This window comes from Pristis pectinata, chromosome 14, assembly GCF_009764475.1.
Source record: "Pristis pectinata isolate sPriPec2 chromosome 14, sPriPec2.1.pri, whole genome shotgun sequence".
NCBI lineage: Eukaryota > Metazoa > Chordata > Chondrichthyes > Rhinopristiformes > Pristidae > Pristis > Pristis pectinata.
This window is the reverse complement of record NC_067418.1, coordinates 27894049-27911780: the sequence shown is the minus strand read 5'-3', so window position 1 is coordinate 27911780 and position 17732 is coordinate 27894049. Positions and strand designations below refer to the sequence as shown.

The following is a 17732-nucleotide window of genomic DNA, read 5'->3' as shown; positions in this document are numbered from 1 at the left end:
GGGAGGTAATGTGTTTGGGTAGGTGCGACAAGGCAATCAAACAGGAGGACATTGAGGAGTGTGGAGGAACAGAGGGATCCGCGAATATGCAACTGCAGATCTTTAATGTTAGCAGGTGGTCAAAAAACCATATTGGATGCTTCCCTATATTAGCCATGGTATAGAATACAAGATCAGGGGGAGTATGCTAGAACTACATACAGCACGAATTAGACCACATTACAGGCATTCTAGTCATCAGATTACAGGAAAGATGTGATTGCACTGGAGATGGCAAGAGGAGGTTTATGAAGAGGTTGGAAGGAGTGAAAAATTCTTATAATGAGGAAATATTGGATAAGCTAGGGCTGTTTTCTTTGGAACAGAAGACACTTAGGGGAGACAATCAAGATGTATAAGGTTATGACGGGTGTAGGCAGTGTAAGTAGGAAGGGCCTATTTCCTTTAGCAGAGGGGTGAAAAAAACAGGAGGAAAGATTTAAAGTAATTGGTAGAAGGATTAGAGGGGCGATGCATTAAAGATTTTCACCCAGTCAGCAGCAGAGGTCTGGTACTTGCTACCTAAAATGGTGGTAGAGGCAGGAACCCTCATCACATTAAAAACATTATTGAGAGGTATTCTTGAAGATCCATGACCTGCAGAGCTACAGACCAATAGCATTTTCTCAACGGACGCAGACATGAAGGACCAAATGGCCTCTTTCAGTACCGTAAATTTCTATGATCCTGTGGTGCTGTAGCTGTTCTGAAAAAGCTTGGGTAGAGATGTGGTGAGTTCTGGAGTGCGGGTCCTCAGTACTACAGCTGGGATATTGTCTGGTCCTATAGCCTTTGCTATATCCAGTACTCTCAGCAGTTTCTTGATATCATGCAGAGCAAATCCATTTGGCTGAAGACTGACTTCTTTAATGGCAGGGACATCTAAAGGAAGCCAAGATAGATAATCCATTCGACATTTCTGGCTGAAAGCGATTGCAAATATTTCAGAAATGTCTGTGACCTTTTTAATCTGGGCTCTGAGATGATTGAGGGTGATGTTCGTGGAGCCACTGCCTCCCATTAGCTGTTTAGTTTTCCTGATAGGGCTGGACAGACTTGATGCAGGAAGGATGTTTTGTCTGGCTGGGGGGTGGGTCTAGAACAAGGGGTCAGAATAAGACATTTACAAATGGCATGAGTAGAAATTTCTTCACTCAGAGGATGGAATTATCTAGCATAGAAGGCAGCAGAGGCCAAATTGCTGAATATGTTCAAGAAGGAGGCAGATAGATTTCAAGACCCAAAAAGGCATCTATAGGTATGAGGAAAGAGCAGGAATATGGTTTTGAGACAGGATCAGCCATGATCATACAAAATGGCAGATCAGATGTGAAGAGCCAAATGGCCTACTTCTGCTCCTACTTTCTATGTTTCACCAATTATAAAAGGATGTGGCAAGAGTGCAGTGCTTTGATCTGATCCACTGGTTGTCAGATTGATTTGCTTTATGTACTGCAGGCTGCTTTTGCTGTGTAACATGCTTATAGTCCTCTGTTGGCAGCTTTATCTCTTGCGTTGGTTCTCTCACCACATGCTGCAGACTTAGTTTGGCAACTGTGCCATTCAAGACTCTGCCAATCATCTCTGGTGCATCTGTCCCATTTCTGTCAACTTTTTCTGCCCCCAACTGGTAACCAAGAGCTTGCAAACTGCGACTTGGAGAACAAATTTTGAACCATAGCGGAAAATTGTGGTATAAAAATAGAATAAAATGCACCACTTCAACCAGTTTAGTAACTGGAATCTGCAAGAAAAAAAATCATTTCCTCTGTTAATTAACATACTTAACAGTATAATGTTAAAACATTAAAAAATGAATGTGATTAATTGCACAATTAAAAATGTGCTAATCACCGTAAATGATCTAATACTACGATTTTTAAATGATCCACGGGAAAGTATTTTTCTTTTAATTTTGAGTGGCCCAATGGGAAATGCTTTGTCTTGATTACATAATCAGAACTTCTGATTATGCACAACTTCCTCAGTGGGTTTGCCACTTTCTCTGTAAGCTACTCCATTCCAATAATTCTCAGATTTATGTACACCTCCCATTGTGTTCTCTCACACATACCCAGTTTCTTTAATCCCATGTTGGTGCCACACCATCCAAGCTCATTGTCAACTTGCTTGGTTCCTCTCACTGCAGCAAGTTCACGTACAATAAATAGTTCTTGTTGGATGAAACAATGCAAGAGCAGTAAGGAATATAGGGAGAGATGTGAGAATATAAGAAGATGGATTCAAATTTGATCTGGGTTTGTGAGTAATTTGGAGAGGCAGTGATTTGGAGAAGTAGAGAGAGGTTAAAAAAGAGAGGAAAAAGGGGAATAATACAGTGAGAAACAGAGAGGAGTAAAAGAGAATGGGTGTTAGAGAGAACAGATAGAAAGAGGCAAGGAAGAGAGGACGACGAGAAAGAAAGAGACTGAAGGGAGATAGGTTTGGAAGAGAGAGAAAGAGAAGTGGAAGAGACTAAATGAAAGAAAGAAGCTGGGAGAGAGATAGAGGGAATGTGTAGAAGAGAGAACCTGGTGGAGATGGAAGGAAGAGGAAAGAAGGAATGAATGCAAAGGGGAGGGAGTGAATTGTGTGCCTTCATTGGTGCTGGGTGGACCACCTGTCTTATTCTTACTTCATTTAAACACAGTACTTTGATAGAATAGAATAGCCTGCTCGGATATCTCACAGAGAAGAATCAATCTCATACGTATGGCCTGGAGTCACAAGCAGGCTAGGCCAAGCAGGAAATATTGTTCAAGCGTTGTAATGACCTAATTTTTCTTTCTCCGCGGAGAATACTTCTGATACACTGAGACAACAATTCTTAGCCAGCAAATTAAATTGAGGTTATAAATAATAAATTGATTCTTTGGCTATTAATTTCAGTAGATTTTTTTCCCTTGGCTTGCAGAAATTGGGAGATGGTAACATGGAAAAATCAGAGATAAAATTTGATCTCCATTCATTCCTTCAATTTTACTTGGATCTCTTTTGTTCTAGGTACCAAGCCCTGTTTGGCAGACCCACAATGTTATGCCCAAGGGATCATCCTTTTCAATGAGGATCTAGACAGTGAGTGGTTGCTGTCCAAAAGGCCGACATCATGGTTGAATACGAGGCGTCCTTACCTGACAGCTGCACACATATGGTTTCAAATAGCTATCTGATAGTGATCAGAATGAAGAAAGCTGACTAGTTTCTTCTGATCTTGTGACGAAGATTAATTGTAGTGCCCTATCAAAGCATGATTCAGGCTGAAAATAGCTCACTTGGCCTCATTATTTCCATTGTCTCAATCTCAAACAGGGCCATCTATAAGCAATTCTTTGAATCACTTTCACACACATCCCCCTTCTCCATTCAACAGGAACTTGCTTCAGAAAGAGCCTTCTCCTAAATCACTTGGGTTAACACTTTCAAAATCTCAACAGTAAGTCTTTGGTCCACCACTTGTCACACCATTTGCCACAACTTTCTTCAGCACTGATCAAGCACACCCTCACCCCTTACTTCCCCATGCTGGTCCCATTGACACCTTCACTCTTTTCCAGCTTGGCCTATGTCAGGGGAGCAGCCTTGCTTCAGTTCTGAAGGTCACAGATTGGAATGAGTTTGATATCCACTGTCAGGTCTGATGAGCACATAAAGCTCTTGCTTGCCAATGTGCCTCATTTACTCCAGGACCATCTTAGACTGCCATGATAAGCCCCAGCAATCTCACCTTCTCTAACCTCCTCTTCTGCCCTTTAAAATATCACCTTATCCATGATGCTCATTTTCTGCACCCCAAACTCTACTCCCACCAACTTAAAACCTCCCATCCCGGCCACCATGATATCTGATACTGTTTACTGTCCTCAACAAACCTTCCCTCCTAGCAAATGTGCTCTCTGCAGACCTTGCTCAAAAGCCGTCTATCTCTCCTTCCTTGCAAATGATGTTCCTTTTCTCTTCCAAATTCCTTGCAAGTGTTGAAACCTTCCAAATTTTTCCTGGAAGACCAGAACTTAATTCCTCCAATCAGACCTTTGACTTTGCAATAATACTGAATCACCATTTATCAACCTCATTAATGACATATTTTGTGATTCTGGCGAAGGTAATCAAATAAACCCTCCTTGCCCAACTTGATCTGCCTGTGGGTTTTGACATAGTTGTCAAAGTTTATGAAATCCCTGCTTTATTTTCATTGAATATTTTATTCTCCCAGATTGCTTGTATGTTAGTTTAAAGCCACATTATAATGCAAAACTCTGGTGTAATTCACTGCAGACAACCCTACTTTTAACAGATTTTGCAGGTAAATAGTTTTAATCACAGTAGACATTACAGTAAAATTAGTGTTTACCTGTTATGGATCTTTCTGTGGAGGTTTGAATCTTTTTTCTGCCTCCGTGTGACAGGGGGAGCTGGGGTTGATGGGAGCGGGGGTGGCGAAGTGGGAGTGGAGGATGGAGGTAGACTGTTGCTAGGAGTACTCCTATGGGTTTTATCAGCTTCATATTCAAAGGTGCGTTTTGGTTTTGGCACAGGATTCACCACAATGGTGGGCGGACTCTCGGGCAGCGATTCAGGTTTGTAGTAGGAGCTGTCAGAATTTTGACTAAGTTGCTGCTGGAATGTAGCTTTCTCAATTGCAGGATCTGACTCTGGTTCTGTTATCACAGAGCTAACACTCCCCCTCTTCATTATTCTCCCAGCCTCCTTAATATCCTCTGACACACAAGGTGTGAAGGATTTTTTCCTCAGTCTTTCCCTCCCATAGCAGCTGCTGGGCAACTGAGGAAGGTCCTTATTGGGGCTCTCCTTGAGAGTTTGTTCAATTTTCTGAATCCTGCTTAGTACTGCAGATGCCTGTTTCCTCGCATGTTCTTTGCTGCAAATATTGGAAGACTGGTTCTTACCAAACAACCTTTCATGTCTGGAAAATGATTCTTTATCTGATGCTTCATCTTCAGTTTCAGGGTATGAGCACTCTGAAAATGATCTACTCATTCTTTTGAATCCTGTCAGGTCAAAGGTCTTTTCACTGCAGGGTGAAGGCAGCAGACTGGGGCATCCCTCACTACTAGCCCTATCTCCACCTTTTCTCTTCTCCAGCATCAGATTCCGCCTGGGAGACATTTCCTTTCTGCATTCCCATTCTGAAATCTTCTGCCTAATGTCAACAGTCTGAGAGCGTATGCTGGCTCTGCTGAGGGAAAGTTTCCGGAAAGTAGCAGCCGGTCCCAAAGACAGTGTACTCCGGTTAAGTTGGGGGGTGCCTATCCCATCACCTGGCTCCTCGTGGCATTCTTCATGTGATGGCTTCTGGTCTCTGACTCCTTCAACTGCAGTGCCTGCTGGGTTCTTGTCTAAGCATCCAATGCTCACAGCTTTCAGCAATGGACTTTGTGAATCGATGCTACATGAATGCAGAAAACTGCTTCTTGGTGTTGCTCCTCCTGAACCACAATCTCTCAGACTCAGTCTAGGAGTTGAAATATGACCATACCTATTAGATCTACGGGAGTCTTCACCATCACTTAAAGGGTATGTTGGACTTCTTACCGGCAATAAAAGAGTAGTTGGGGAAAGCGAATGGCGCCTGTAAAGAAAGAATATTTCATTAAAAATGTAAAAGAGACAGAAAAATTGTATACATTAAAACATGTCAGGATTGGTAGTCTTCCTTCAGTTGATGCCTTATATTAATAGACATTTGCTTTTATATTACACTAAAGTTTAGGAAGTTGACTCCAATCAATAGAAATTAAAGGGATTTGATGAAGAAAGGAAAATGGTTCGGGTATATGGGAAGGGCATAGTGAAGCTAGACTGGGGAAACAAAAAGCATGGTACATGCAGTTTGGGGAGCTTTGGAGAATACATCATGAGTGTTACATCTGAATAGAAAACTACTGATGTTGTAGTGGAGTGAGAACATTACATGGGTACATGCGGGGATATAAGGCAACAGATTACCATTGCTATTACTAACCTAATTAAAAAACTCTCTAGATGTCCTTAGATGAGTGACAATTTGAAATGATGACTTCAGAATCGTGAGAGTCCTGGGCCAGGATAAGAACAAAGAAAGCCTTTAGAAGAGTGGAGGGAAAATCATATAAAAAGGGCAGTGCGAGACATCAGTAGCAATAACCCAGGAACAGCCATCACAAGAAGGAGGGCCCTGAGTTCAGAAGACTATCACCCCATCAGAGTGAACCTGGCTAGTTCAGTACTTTGAGCCATGAGTCTTACGATTTAGTAAAAGTGATAAGTTGGAACAGTAAATTAAATGTGAAATTATTGGAAGTCAGTGGTAGGCAAGCATGCTTAAGTAACTTGAGTGCTAAGAAAAATTCAGATGTACAAAACCTTGTTTAGGGTTTCTTTGTTCAATACATCAGTTGACACTCTATAGAGGTTATATAAAAAAACAAAGCATATCACAATAGTTAGGACTCCATACAATGTCTCTAACAAGTGATCACTTCTGAAAAGCAGCATAAAAGATCAGTCTGTTCTTCTTAATTGGTCTGTGCAAAATCTGCAGAATCAGCCATCCAAGAAGCTACACGAGGTAAAATATTTCATAACAGGTCCAAATGGAACTGAATTTGAAGGTTTGACCTTATTTTTTTCCCCCCAAGTGTTTGGCCAGGATCCTGCCAGTGTGGAAATTATTTCATTGGTTTAAGAGTTGGCAAAAAATCGAAATGTAATGCTCTAGTTTTTATGCTTAAAATGTAGTAGATATTCATCTGTGCTGTCTGAAAGAAGAATTCAACAGGCTTAATCAGGGATGAGTGATCAGATGCCACCCATTTTCAGTGTTTTGTCGAAGCTACACGTTGCACCCAGTTGAACTAGGTCAAAATTCCATTTTCGATCCAATGATGCTGGTCACCAAATAAATTCTTTTATCGATGGAAGTGCTTGGAATGATCATCGTGACAAGGAATTCAGGCATATAATTTCCTTCCAAACAATATTCCACAAAAATGAAATATATCTGCCAGTTTACTGAGCAATCAATCAAAATATTGCAGATGCTGGGAAAATGAAATAAAATACAAAATTCTGGAAATACCCAACAGGTCATTGATCCAAAACCTCTTTCCACAGATCGTGCCCGACCTGCTCAGTGTATCCAGTACTTTCTGTTTTATTCCATATTTCTGCAGCATTCTTCTTTGCATCAAGTTATCAAAGCACAATGCCTTCAAACTTCTCCGGACTACAAATAAGACAATCTTAAATCGAGGTCACCAAGCAATTAATTTCTATTATTATTTGTTTATTACTAAATTCATTACTCAAGCAAAAACAACTTAAGTTTACAATATTGTTTTACACATGTTGTAAAAGAGATAATTTTCCTTATGATCAGATTGTACCTTTCAACATTTCTACATTCTGCATATAAACTGTACATACAGAAGAATGCGGAATGTTTCTAATTGAAATCATGATTTGTGGAAACAAAATTAAGGAATCAATATATGTCAATCCCAGCAAGTTGGTTAGGAATGTCAGGCTTGCAAACTGAAGGGAGGTAGCATTGGCACTGTGCCAACTTCTACTATGGTTATCCAGCTGCACAACAGCAAATATTTATAAGCTTAAGAGTCCCTTCCTCCTTCAACAGGATAATATTCCCGTACTTTACCATTTGGCATATATCCCTCAATGGTAAATCTTCTACAATAAACTCTATTTCCTTGTAGGAGAAAATGGTAACACAATGCTGGAAAACACCAAAAGCTTGTGCAAACAGAGACCACAGCAATAATCAGAAGAAATCTGCTAAAAACTAACCTTTAACCAGTTAACGGCCCCTGTACATAGCACTGCTGCTCATGGGGTTCTTCCTGCTGTGGATAGTATGTTTTACAGTGGAAGTTAAAGAGGGGCATTAGGTGCTGGTGTCAGATCAGTGCCGCACAGGCTGATGTCGTGATCTGCCCGTTCTGCATGCAGGCAGCGGGTATTCACTTTACTAGTGCACACGTGTACAATGGATGCTAATCTGGAGCTTTAAGGACATTTGTAGCACCAAATAAAGAGATACTAATGATCTCAATGTTCTGCCCTTTCTCTCCAAAAATTCCTGAACTCTATTAACCTACTGAAATCATCAAGTAAACCCTTCCTGGAATGTTTAATCAAAATTTCAAAATGTAAAGTAAGCATGACCAATTGGGAAAAGGAGTAATGGTCCCAGTGCACAGCTGCTCACACATTTACAGCATTTCTGGTTTCAGAAGCACAGAAGTCCTGGCATGATAGATTGAAGCTTCATTTTATTATGCTGAAATCCTCATTACAGGTGCAGACTCAATTTTCTGTCATTCCTGAATATACACCTCTGATAGACATTTCTTCTCAATGAATATTGTGTTTAAAGATTGTGGGGCATGGTGGTGTTCATAGTGGCTTACTGCAAGTCATGGAATAGAATCACATAATATTAAAGGCAGAGGAGGCAGCCAGGGACCATTTGGCCCATTGTCTGTGCTGGCTCATGGCAGAGCAATGCCTTGCAATCTTTTTCACTCAAGTACCTGTCCAATTCTTTTGAAAGATTAATTGTATCTGTTTCCACTACCTTTACAAGCAGTGAGCTCCAGTTCATAACCACTCTCTGCATAAAAAAATTCTCAAAAATTGAAATCTGTGTCCCTGGTTCTTGAACCAGTTGCTAATCAGGCAACTTCCTTGTCTACTTGAAGCCTACCTGTTGATGATTCAGAGTATTTTCACAATTGTGTGGTGTTGGGATCCTTGTTATTCGTTATTTATATAAATGATTTGGATGCAAATGCACAAGGCTTGATCAGTAAATTTGCAGATGAGATGAAATTAGGAGGTGTTGTTGATGGTGAAGAAGGTTATCGTAGATTACAGGGGGATCTTGATCAGTTCAGAAGTGGGCTGAGGAGTGGCAAATGGATTTCAATACAGATAAATGTGAGGTGATGCATTTTGGAAAGTCAAACCAGAGTAGGGCTTATACTACGAATGGTAGGGCACAAGGGAGCGTAATGGAACAGAGGGACCTAGAAGTACAAGTGCATAGTTCATTGAAAGTGGTGTCACAGGTAGTCAGGGTGGTGAAAAATGACATTTAGCACACTGGCCTTCATCAGTCAGGGCACTGAGTATAGGAGCCGGGGCATTATGTTGCAGTTGTACAAGTTGTTGGTGACACCATACTTGGAGTACTGTGTACAATTTTGGTCACCCTGTTATAGGAAAGACGTGATTAAACTGGAAAGAGTGCACTGAAGATGTAGGAGGATGTTGCCAGGACTGGAAGGCGAGTTATAGGGAGAGGTTGGCCAGGCTAGGTCTTTATTCCTTCGAACATAGGAGAATGAGGGGTGACATTATAGAAATGTTTAAAATTACAAGAGGCATAGATAAGGTGAACAGTAATGGTCTTTTCCCCAGGGTAGGGGAGTCCAACCGTAGGGGACATATATTTAGGTGAGAGGGGAAAGATTTAAAAGGGACCTGAGGGGCAACATTTTCATGCAGAGCGTATTGAGTATATGGAATGAGCTGCCAGAGGAAGTGGTTGAGGCAGGTACAACAGTATAATTTAAGAAACACTTAATCTAAGAGGTACATGCAGGGGCAGGGCTTAGAGGGATATGGGCCAAACGCAGGAAATTGGGACTAGGTGGGTGAGCACCGTGGATAACGTGGACTCATTGGGCCAAAGGGCCTGTATCCGTGCTGTTTTGGTCTATGACTTTATAAGTGGCTTTTGAGAGAAAACCATCAAAAGGGACATACCAAGCAGGCCAGGTTATACCAGAGCCATTCCAAGTCTTCCTACAAGTATATTGCACTTGTGATGCACGTAAAGTACTTTGCTTTTGAGTTAGTGTCTGTGGAAAAGCCGAACTTATAGGATAACTGTCTGGCTGACTGATGCTGGATAATTGTTTCAGCCCCACCCCAGCTGCATTGTTTCATGCCTGAGACAGAACTAAATGAGAACAGCTTGCTAGGGAGATCAAGTGTCAACTTGGCATTATTTACCACACCTTCTAAGATGTCAGCAAACATACCTGCAGGATCTGGCATAAATAGCTGTTGGCAACAACACTAGAAAAGGCTTTCTAAACTATGGGTCGATAGGCAGTCAAATGCAGGGTAATGCCGATTGCTGCAATGTCACTGCACCAATGCACAGCAAAGCCACTGCAAGAGAAGATGATCAGAGTTGGCCCTTCCTACATTGATTTTATGGATGATTATCCCATTGTGGACTTCAGACCCTGTCTCCAACTATTGAATTACAGCTTTTAAGTAACAAAAGTTTGTCTTTGCACTCATGGGATAAGTAAATCGGTGTTAATAATATCAGCATGTTTTTACTGGAAAAAACCCTCTGTTCTTTCTAGACTGAACTGTTCCAATGAACTCCTTGCCAGCCTCCTTTTTTCATCTTCCATAACTCAGGCTTATGCTGCCCTTATCATATCTCATGCCAAATCCTTTTGAAGCAGTGCCCCTGTGCACATTGAAGTCCCACTTTGGCAGTGTCTCAATTTTAAAATTCACATCCTTGTTTTCAAATTCCTTCAAGCTTTCACTTCTATCCGTACAAGCCTCCAAGATCTCTATGCTTCTCCAATTCCAGCCTCTTATGCATTCCCAATTTTAATCACTCCAAATGCAGCCATGCCTTTAACTGTTGCATCCAAAGCTCTAGAATTCCCTCTCTAACTCTTCTTATCTCCTTCAAACCTACATCTTCTGTCCTAATATTTCTTTCTGTGGTTTGGTATCAAATTTTGTTTCATAACATCCTTATCCAACACCTTTTACTAGTTAAACTATATATAAGTGCTAATGCAATGCACTCAACAAATATTCATCCAATTTACTTTAATCTTCCAGTCGAGATTTTAAACAACAATAGTCTTCACAAGTCCATTCCAGGAGGTGAGAGTTTAGCAGAAATATTTTAAACATCAAGTTCTGTGCCACAAAACTGGAAATGGAGACCTTTGTATTTTTAAGGGAAAAGTAGATAAGCAATAAGAATTATGGCCTATGGGGAGAAATCAGCTCAGTGGGAAAGTTTTGGATTATCCTTTGGAGAGCCAGCATAGACATAATAGAATTACGCTCATCATTGTGTGTTGTAACTTCACTGTAACACTTGTGAAGTTTGTTCTTAAGCACTTTAGGTATGTGCTCATTGCATGTTGGTTCCCTGTTCACTTCAATGTTATGTGTACCTTTCACAAGTTTCAGCTGCAATTAGATTACGAATTTAACTGAACCATTTCTCAGGTTTAAAGAATAGCCTTCAATGCAAAAGAAGCCAAAGTGACAATGCACTGATTTATAATTGTTGCCTTATTAACACGTTTTGCCTATTGATTATGCAGTCAAATTGAATGATAGCAAGCATAAGTTTAAAGTACAGTGTTATATTCATTAGTTGCTGATTTTCTTCAGTGGTTGGCAGAGCAATGCAATGTATTGTAAGCCACAGCCAGAAGTGACAGAAGATTGTGTGGATAAAAAGAGTGCTTGAAAGGTGACCAGGTCATGGAGAGAGAAACAGAATTAACAGCTCAGATTACTGGCCTTTCAATGGAACAGGGAAATTTGGAGGTTGATCAAGCTGAAGTAAGTGTGTGTGTGTGTGTGTGTGTGTGTGTGTGTGTGTGTGTGTGTGTGTGTGTGTGTGTGTGTGTGTGTGTGTGTGTGTGTGTGTGTGTGTGTGTGTGTGTTGGGGGGGGCAGAAGGAAGAAGAGAAGAGATGCAGGGTGGTGGAGAGCAATGAATATAATAAAGAAGGTGGAATGCAGGGGGTATTCTATTTCCACCAATCACTCCCCTTCTCACTTTCCCATGCAAGGGGGTGATGCGACATCTGCACGTTTATCTCTTCCCTTCCCACCAATGATCCACACTGTCCTTCCAGGTCAAGCAATAATAATGCACTTGCATTTCTTCCAGTCTAGTGTATTACATTTGGTGTTCTGATGTGGCCTCCTCTACAGTGGAGAAACTAAATGTCGATTGGGTTACCATTTTACAGAACATCTCCATTCAGTCCACTTGGGTGACCACGGGCTTCCCATCATTTATCACTTTAATTCTCTCCTCTCTGCAACTCAAAATAAGCTTTTCTTCCCACTTCTCCAGTTCTGATGAAGGATCACTGACCCTGTTGACTGTTTCTCTCCCCAATGATGCTGCTTGACCTGCTGAGTGCTTCCAGCACTTTTTATGATGTTACATTTGCTCCCTGAGATAGATATTTATATAAATCTTGCAAAACATTTTGAAGGGTAGGAGATAATCCCCAATTAACAATACCCAAGCAGATTATTTGGCCACTATCATTTGCTATTTACAAGAACTGGTCAGTATAATTTGGCTCTTGAATTTCCTACTTCAAATAGAGACAACTCTTCTAAAGTGCTTCAGTGGCTTAAGAGCAATCTGGAGCAGTGAAAATTACCACATCTCATCTTATAATGATATTGAAGAAGGCCAATTGATTTATCGGGTCCAATGGTGACACTGGGGAACCATCCCATCAGTCCCACTCCGCCTCTCCTCGTTTCCCTGAACTCCTGCAACTTATTCACTCTCACATATTCACAGAAAAGCTCACCTATTTTCTTTTCATGGTAAATGTTCAATACTTGACATCATCTGAATTTGGCTGAATTCAGATCCAGCTGTCTCTTAAAATAAAGTCACCCAAATGACATCTAAGTCTGCTGAATCTCTTTGCATGGCATTAATAAGCTTCAGATGGTTGTTGTCCTATATATAAAGGTTTAGTGATTTCGTCAACCCAACCAACTTTGTGTTGATGTTGGGAGCGAAAAGGGTTCAACTTTTTTCACAAACATCTTCTGGGAATTGTGATTTAAATTCCTTCAAGTCCCATGGGGAGGGGAGCACATTTCTTTGCGGTTCATGGCAGCCAATTAATGGGAGTGAAAGTGGAAATTCCCTGGCAGGTGAATGAAACCCATGAGCGCTACTACTTTTTTTTAAAAACTCTAAATGCCAAGGGTCTGAAATAATTGGAAAAAATGCTTGAAGGACACAAGAGATCCATCAATATCTGAAAACAAAAATGGATGGTGAAATTTTCAGAAACAGTATTTCATGAGAATTTACTTATGGCCTCTATTCAAATGAGCCTTTTCTGTTTATGAACTTGCTGTGCATTTCCAATCATTTACAGTTTTATTATAAGCTTATTTTGGACTAATAGAAATTTATGGAAGGCATTTCTTATGGTCTTTTTTTTTGAATGGAGGCTTTAAAGGATCTGAAATGTAATCCCCCATGGATTCTTTAATGACCACCATTCCCAGCTCTCTGGGATTAGCTACATGAGTCAGTTTACATTTGTATTCTTCCCAGTCCAAGCAAAGTCTCACAAAGCTAAGAGGAAATGAAATGCAGCCAACTAAAGTAAGTTACAACATGAATCTGACATCATCAAGCTTGGAATTGAATACACCTTCTGTTTGGAAAATGTTCTACAGTAAAAGCCCAGTTATCTGGCACTTCACTACCAGCACGGTCCAGTAAACAGCACTTCAGAGCGGCTCTTGGGACAGTGTTGAGGGAGCCCCAGGCCATTAGCAGGGCAGTACCAAGGAAGCTCCCAAGCCAACATCAGGGTAGTAGTGAAGGAACCTCAGGCTGGCATCAGGATAGTGGTGAGGGGCCTTCAGAATGACATCAGGACAGCAATAACCCACAGCTCCAGACTTCATGACAGGCTTGATCCAATTATAGGCAAAAGTACTGAACTCTAGAGGACAGGTCCCAATGATTGCTTTTGACATCAAGACAGCATTCCACCGAGTAGGACAACAAGCAGCTCTGGTAAAACTCAAATTAATGGGCATCAAGTGGAAAACTCACTACTAGCTGATTTTATAGCTCACACAAAGGAAGGTAGCTGTAGTGGATGGAAGTCAAACATCCAGCCCCGGGACATCACTGCAGGAGCTCATCACCCCAGTATCAATGTTTCGAGTCAGGACCCTTCGTCAGGACTGAAGATAGGAAGATCCTAACATTGACCGCCTGCTTTTCTCCACAGATGCTGCCTGACCTGCTGAGTTCCTCCAGCATCAGTGTTTTTCCTTCTCAAGATCAGTTGGAAAGGCCAATAAATGCTGGCCTTGCTGGTGATAGCTACATCCCATAAATGAATGTAAAAAACCCTCTTTTTCAGCAAAGAAATGCCACAATTAATTCATGCTTCAATCATCAAGAGATGATGGAAATTAAGATTCAATTCATTTTATATGGATGATAATCATACAGCACTATTAATACAGGTAGATATTATATTTGATCAGGCTGTTTGTCAGCTTTAATCACTGTGTACCACCAAATGTCAATATTATTTTAGAGTTGAGCTAAAGCAAATACAAAACAGGTTAAAATGCAGCTCCATGATGTGAACTTTTGTTTTGCTGAAAGAGACAACTGGAGTCTTCTATCTGAAACCATTTGTCTAACAACCGAAGAGACATGGTGTTTTCATAAATTCAGCCTATCTGGGTGATTAATTCAGGCTCACTTTCACTGCCAGTGAAAAACATGATTAAAAACTGACTCCTCCAATCAAACACTCCACAAAAAGTGTTTGCTGGCAAATTCCACATATATCCCATCATTGAAGCCAATTATAACCTTCAACAGCCCAAATCTTCCACAGAAATGAAACTAGTTCAGTGCAGAGCTTCCAGCATTTACCTCCACAACAGTGTGGAAGCTCAGGGCTTCTGTGCAGATGTGCTCGAATGCAGAAGTCCCAAACTTCCACACATCTGGTCACTGGTGTGTTGCCAAATGCACGCTGATACTGGACTCCCGAGTCCAACAGCAAAGTACAATCTTCCACAGATTTTACTGCACTTATGCTGGTGAACCTGCTCACTGTTCACACTGCACACAAACTGTATTGCCTGTTCATCTGAATGAGGAGGAATGGTTACAAAGGAGGTGGTTAACAATAATTCACATTTACATTTTTTTACTTAACTGCATTAGTTTAAACATTTGATTGGTTTCAAAGTGTTTTCTGGATATTTTAGTTACTTTTAAACTAGTTTAAAAAGATGTTGTGCTTACTTTTTAAATAGCGCTATAAGTTTTTTGAATGTTTGTGAACGTCAGTGAGATGTACATAAGCAATCATCTCCTTTGACAGCTAGTGAGCCTTTGAGTACGACTTAGTCGCCTCTCAAGGCACTTTAGTTCTTTGTGGAGGAGTGGGTTTACTGGTGGGTAACTAGTGAGTTTTTTCATGAAAATGTAGCCAAGTTTACATTGTTCTGACCCAGCTCATTACAGATAGATTTGTCATGGGCGGCAAGCCCTCATACCCTCTGAAACAAAACAAAGAGTCAGCCACTAATTACACTTACACTTGCCCACAAACCTTATATGGGTTTTGGATTGGTGTTTATTGTAATTAGAAAGCCACTTCATTGTAGCAATCTCAAAGCAGGATCTGCCATCTGTTTAATCAGTAGAGTCAATCATGTGTTTCCTTACCCAATTAGATTGAAGAGTCTTTTATGAATGTTCCCAGTCTGAACCAGAAAGTGAACCAGGCATTGTGAATTAAAATCAGATACAGATTGCGAAAGAAAGAAATTGGAAACCAGGTGCGTTTGAGAGAAAGAAAAATTTAAAAGAACTTGTTTTGAATTTCTAAAAATAAATTAAAGCTTTAGATTCAAGCGTTGTAAAGTTCAGTGCCAGCAAGGTTGCTAGGCAGCAATTATAATTCTTCATACTGCTAACTTGACACTGTACCTTGCACTTCAATAACAAGTATTGGGGGGCAGTAAGGCAACCCAGTTGGCAACTTCCTGAATGTTGTGTTTAATTTCACAAACACAATTATTGGCCACTGCTGTTCAAATTTACACTTTTATAATAGCAAGCATTGTTAGCCTCCTCATTATTTTTACAGCAAAAATTAGTCCATGATGCTGTGCATGATATAATCTTAGATAGTGAACCACAGGGTGCACAATAAATACTTTTATCAATGTGTTGTGGAGTACAAAATGTACTGGATGCCTCTGTACAGCCTTGCCCCCTGCCACTGGCAAGAAGTACTTTGGTATTGATTTATTATTGTCACTTGTACCGAGGTACAGTGAAAAACTTGTCTTGCATACTGATTGTACAGGTCAATTCATTACACAGTGCGGTTACATTGAGTTAGTACAGAGTGCATTGAGGTAGTACAGGTAAAAACAATAACAGTACAGAGTAAAGTGTCACAGCTACAGAGAAAGTGCAGTGTAATAAGGTGCAAGGTCACAACAAGGTAGATCGTGAGGTCAGAGTCCATCTCATTGTACAAGGGAACCGTTAAATAGTCTTATCACAGTGGGATAGAAGACAATAAGACATACACTGGAAACTATGCATCGTTCATTAACAAATATCGATAGAAGGAAAATTAAACACACTTAATTGTCTAGACTAGATTGCAATGCTCAGAATGTCCCTCCCAAACCAATAAATCTCAAGCATCCTCCCTTGCATCAGCAATAGGTCAATTAGTTGTACACTCTCTTCTGAGTTAGTAAGATTCAAGGCCTAGTCCAATTCAAAAAGATATCTAGGTTGTCACTCCAATCCAACACTAAAGAACTGCAACATTGTCAGAAGTGCTGTCTTTTGGCTGAGATGTTCAACTGAAGCCCCACTTGTTCTCAGACAGATGTAAAAGATCCCATGAAAATGAGCAGGGAGTTACATTGGTGGTCAATATCGCTGAACCAATCTGCTTATTGTTGCATTTCTTTTTGCAGGATATGGCATACACTGAATTCCAAAGGAATGTCGTTGTGTCTCGAACAAACTGCCCATTCTATGGCCCAGGGACAAATTTGGCTCGTGCCAATTTCTGATGTGCCATTGGCCCAGTTTTGGATATTCTACTGCATGTGAAGCCCATGGCATTGTGCACAGTAGAATTTCTTCCACAATCTCTGCCAGAGCTTCACTTGGCAAAGATATTCTATATTTCAGTACAAGTTCATGTGAAGCTTGCAGTGGAAACCCACCTTCACAATATCTGTAGATGGTGACAAGCTTATTCACCTGAGCCTCGAATATTTACAATTTACTACTTTTTAAAAGTGTTAGGCTGCAAATTCCTGTTATTGGTTACATACAAATGCTTCTAAAAAGCTGTTGCCCCATTGCATGAAAGCTAAATTACGTATGTGTACCTGGTAACTTCATGTAATTATGACATGATTATTAATTCAGGCACAATGGGTGACCTACTTCAGTGACCTACTTCAGTCTGACATTGAGAGTCAATAGAGATTTTAATTTCTTCCTCCTGAAGGAAATGGGGCATCAACCTGTAGCCCAATTCTTGCTGTATCACCATTTTTCCTGGAGGTTTTGTAATCAAGGAAATTTACAACACATGAGGAAGTCAGTTGGCCCATTTATGTCCTTGCTGCTTTCTGCAGTCCAAGTTCCTATCTATGGGATGGAGCATGCATTGAAGAAACTCCACTCAGTAAATCCAGGGAGGTAATTCTCCGTGCAGCACCAGAAACAACTGAAGAGTTCCTTTGGGTCCCACAAGCACAGAAAACAGAATGCTGGAAGAGTCAGCGGGTCCATTAGCATGTATGGAGGGAAAT

General features: G+C 40.7%; 1 protein-coding gene across 1 annotated transcript in view; it reads right to left on the bottom strand.

Moving 5' to 3' along the window:
• Nucleotides 1-17732, bottom strand: part of dennd2b (DENN domain containing 2B) — a 336468-nt gene that overhangs the window by 144828 nt on the left and 173908 nt on the right. Inside the window, 1 exon segment of the mRNA XM_052028910.1 lies at nt 4391-5629. Coding sequence (XP_051884870.1) covers nt 4391-5629 — 1239 coding nt within the window.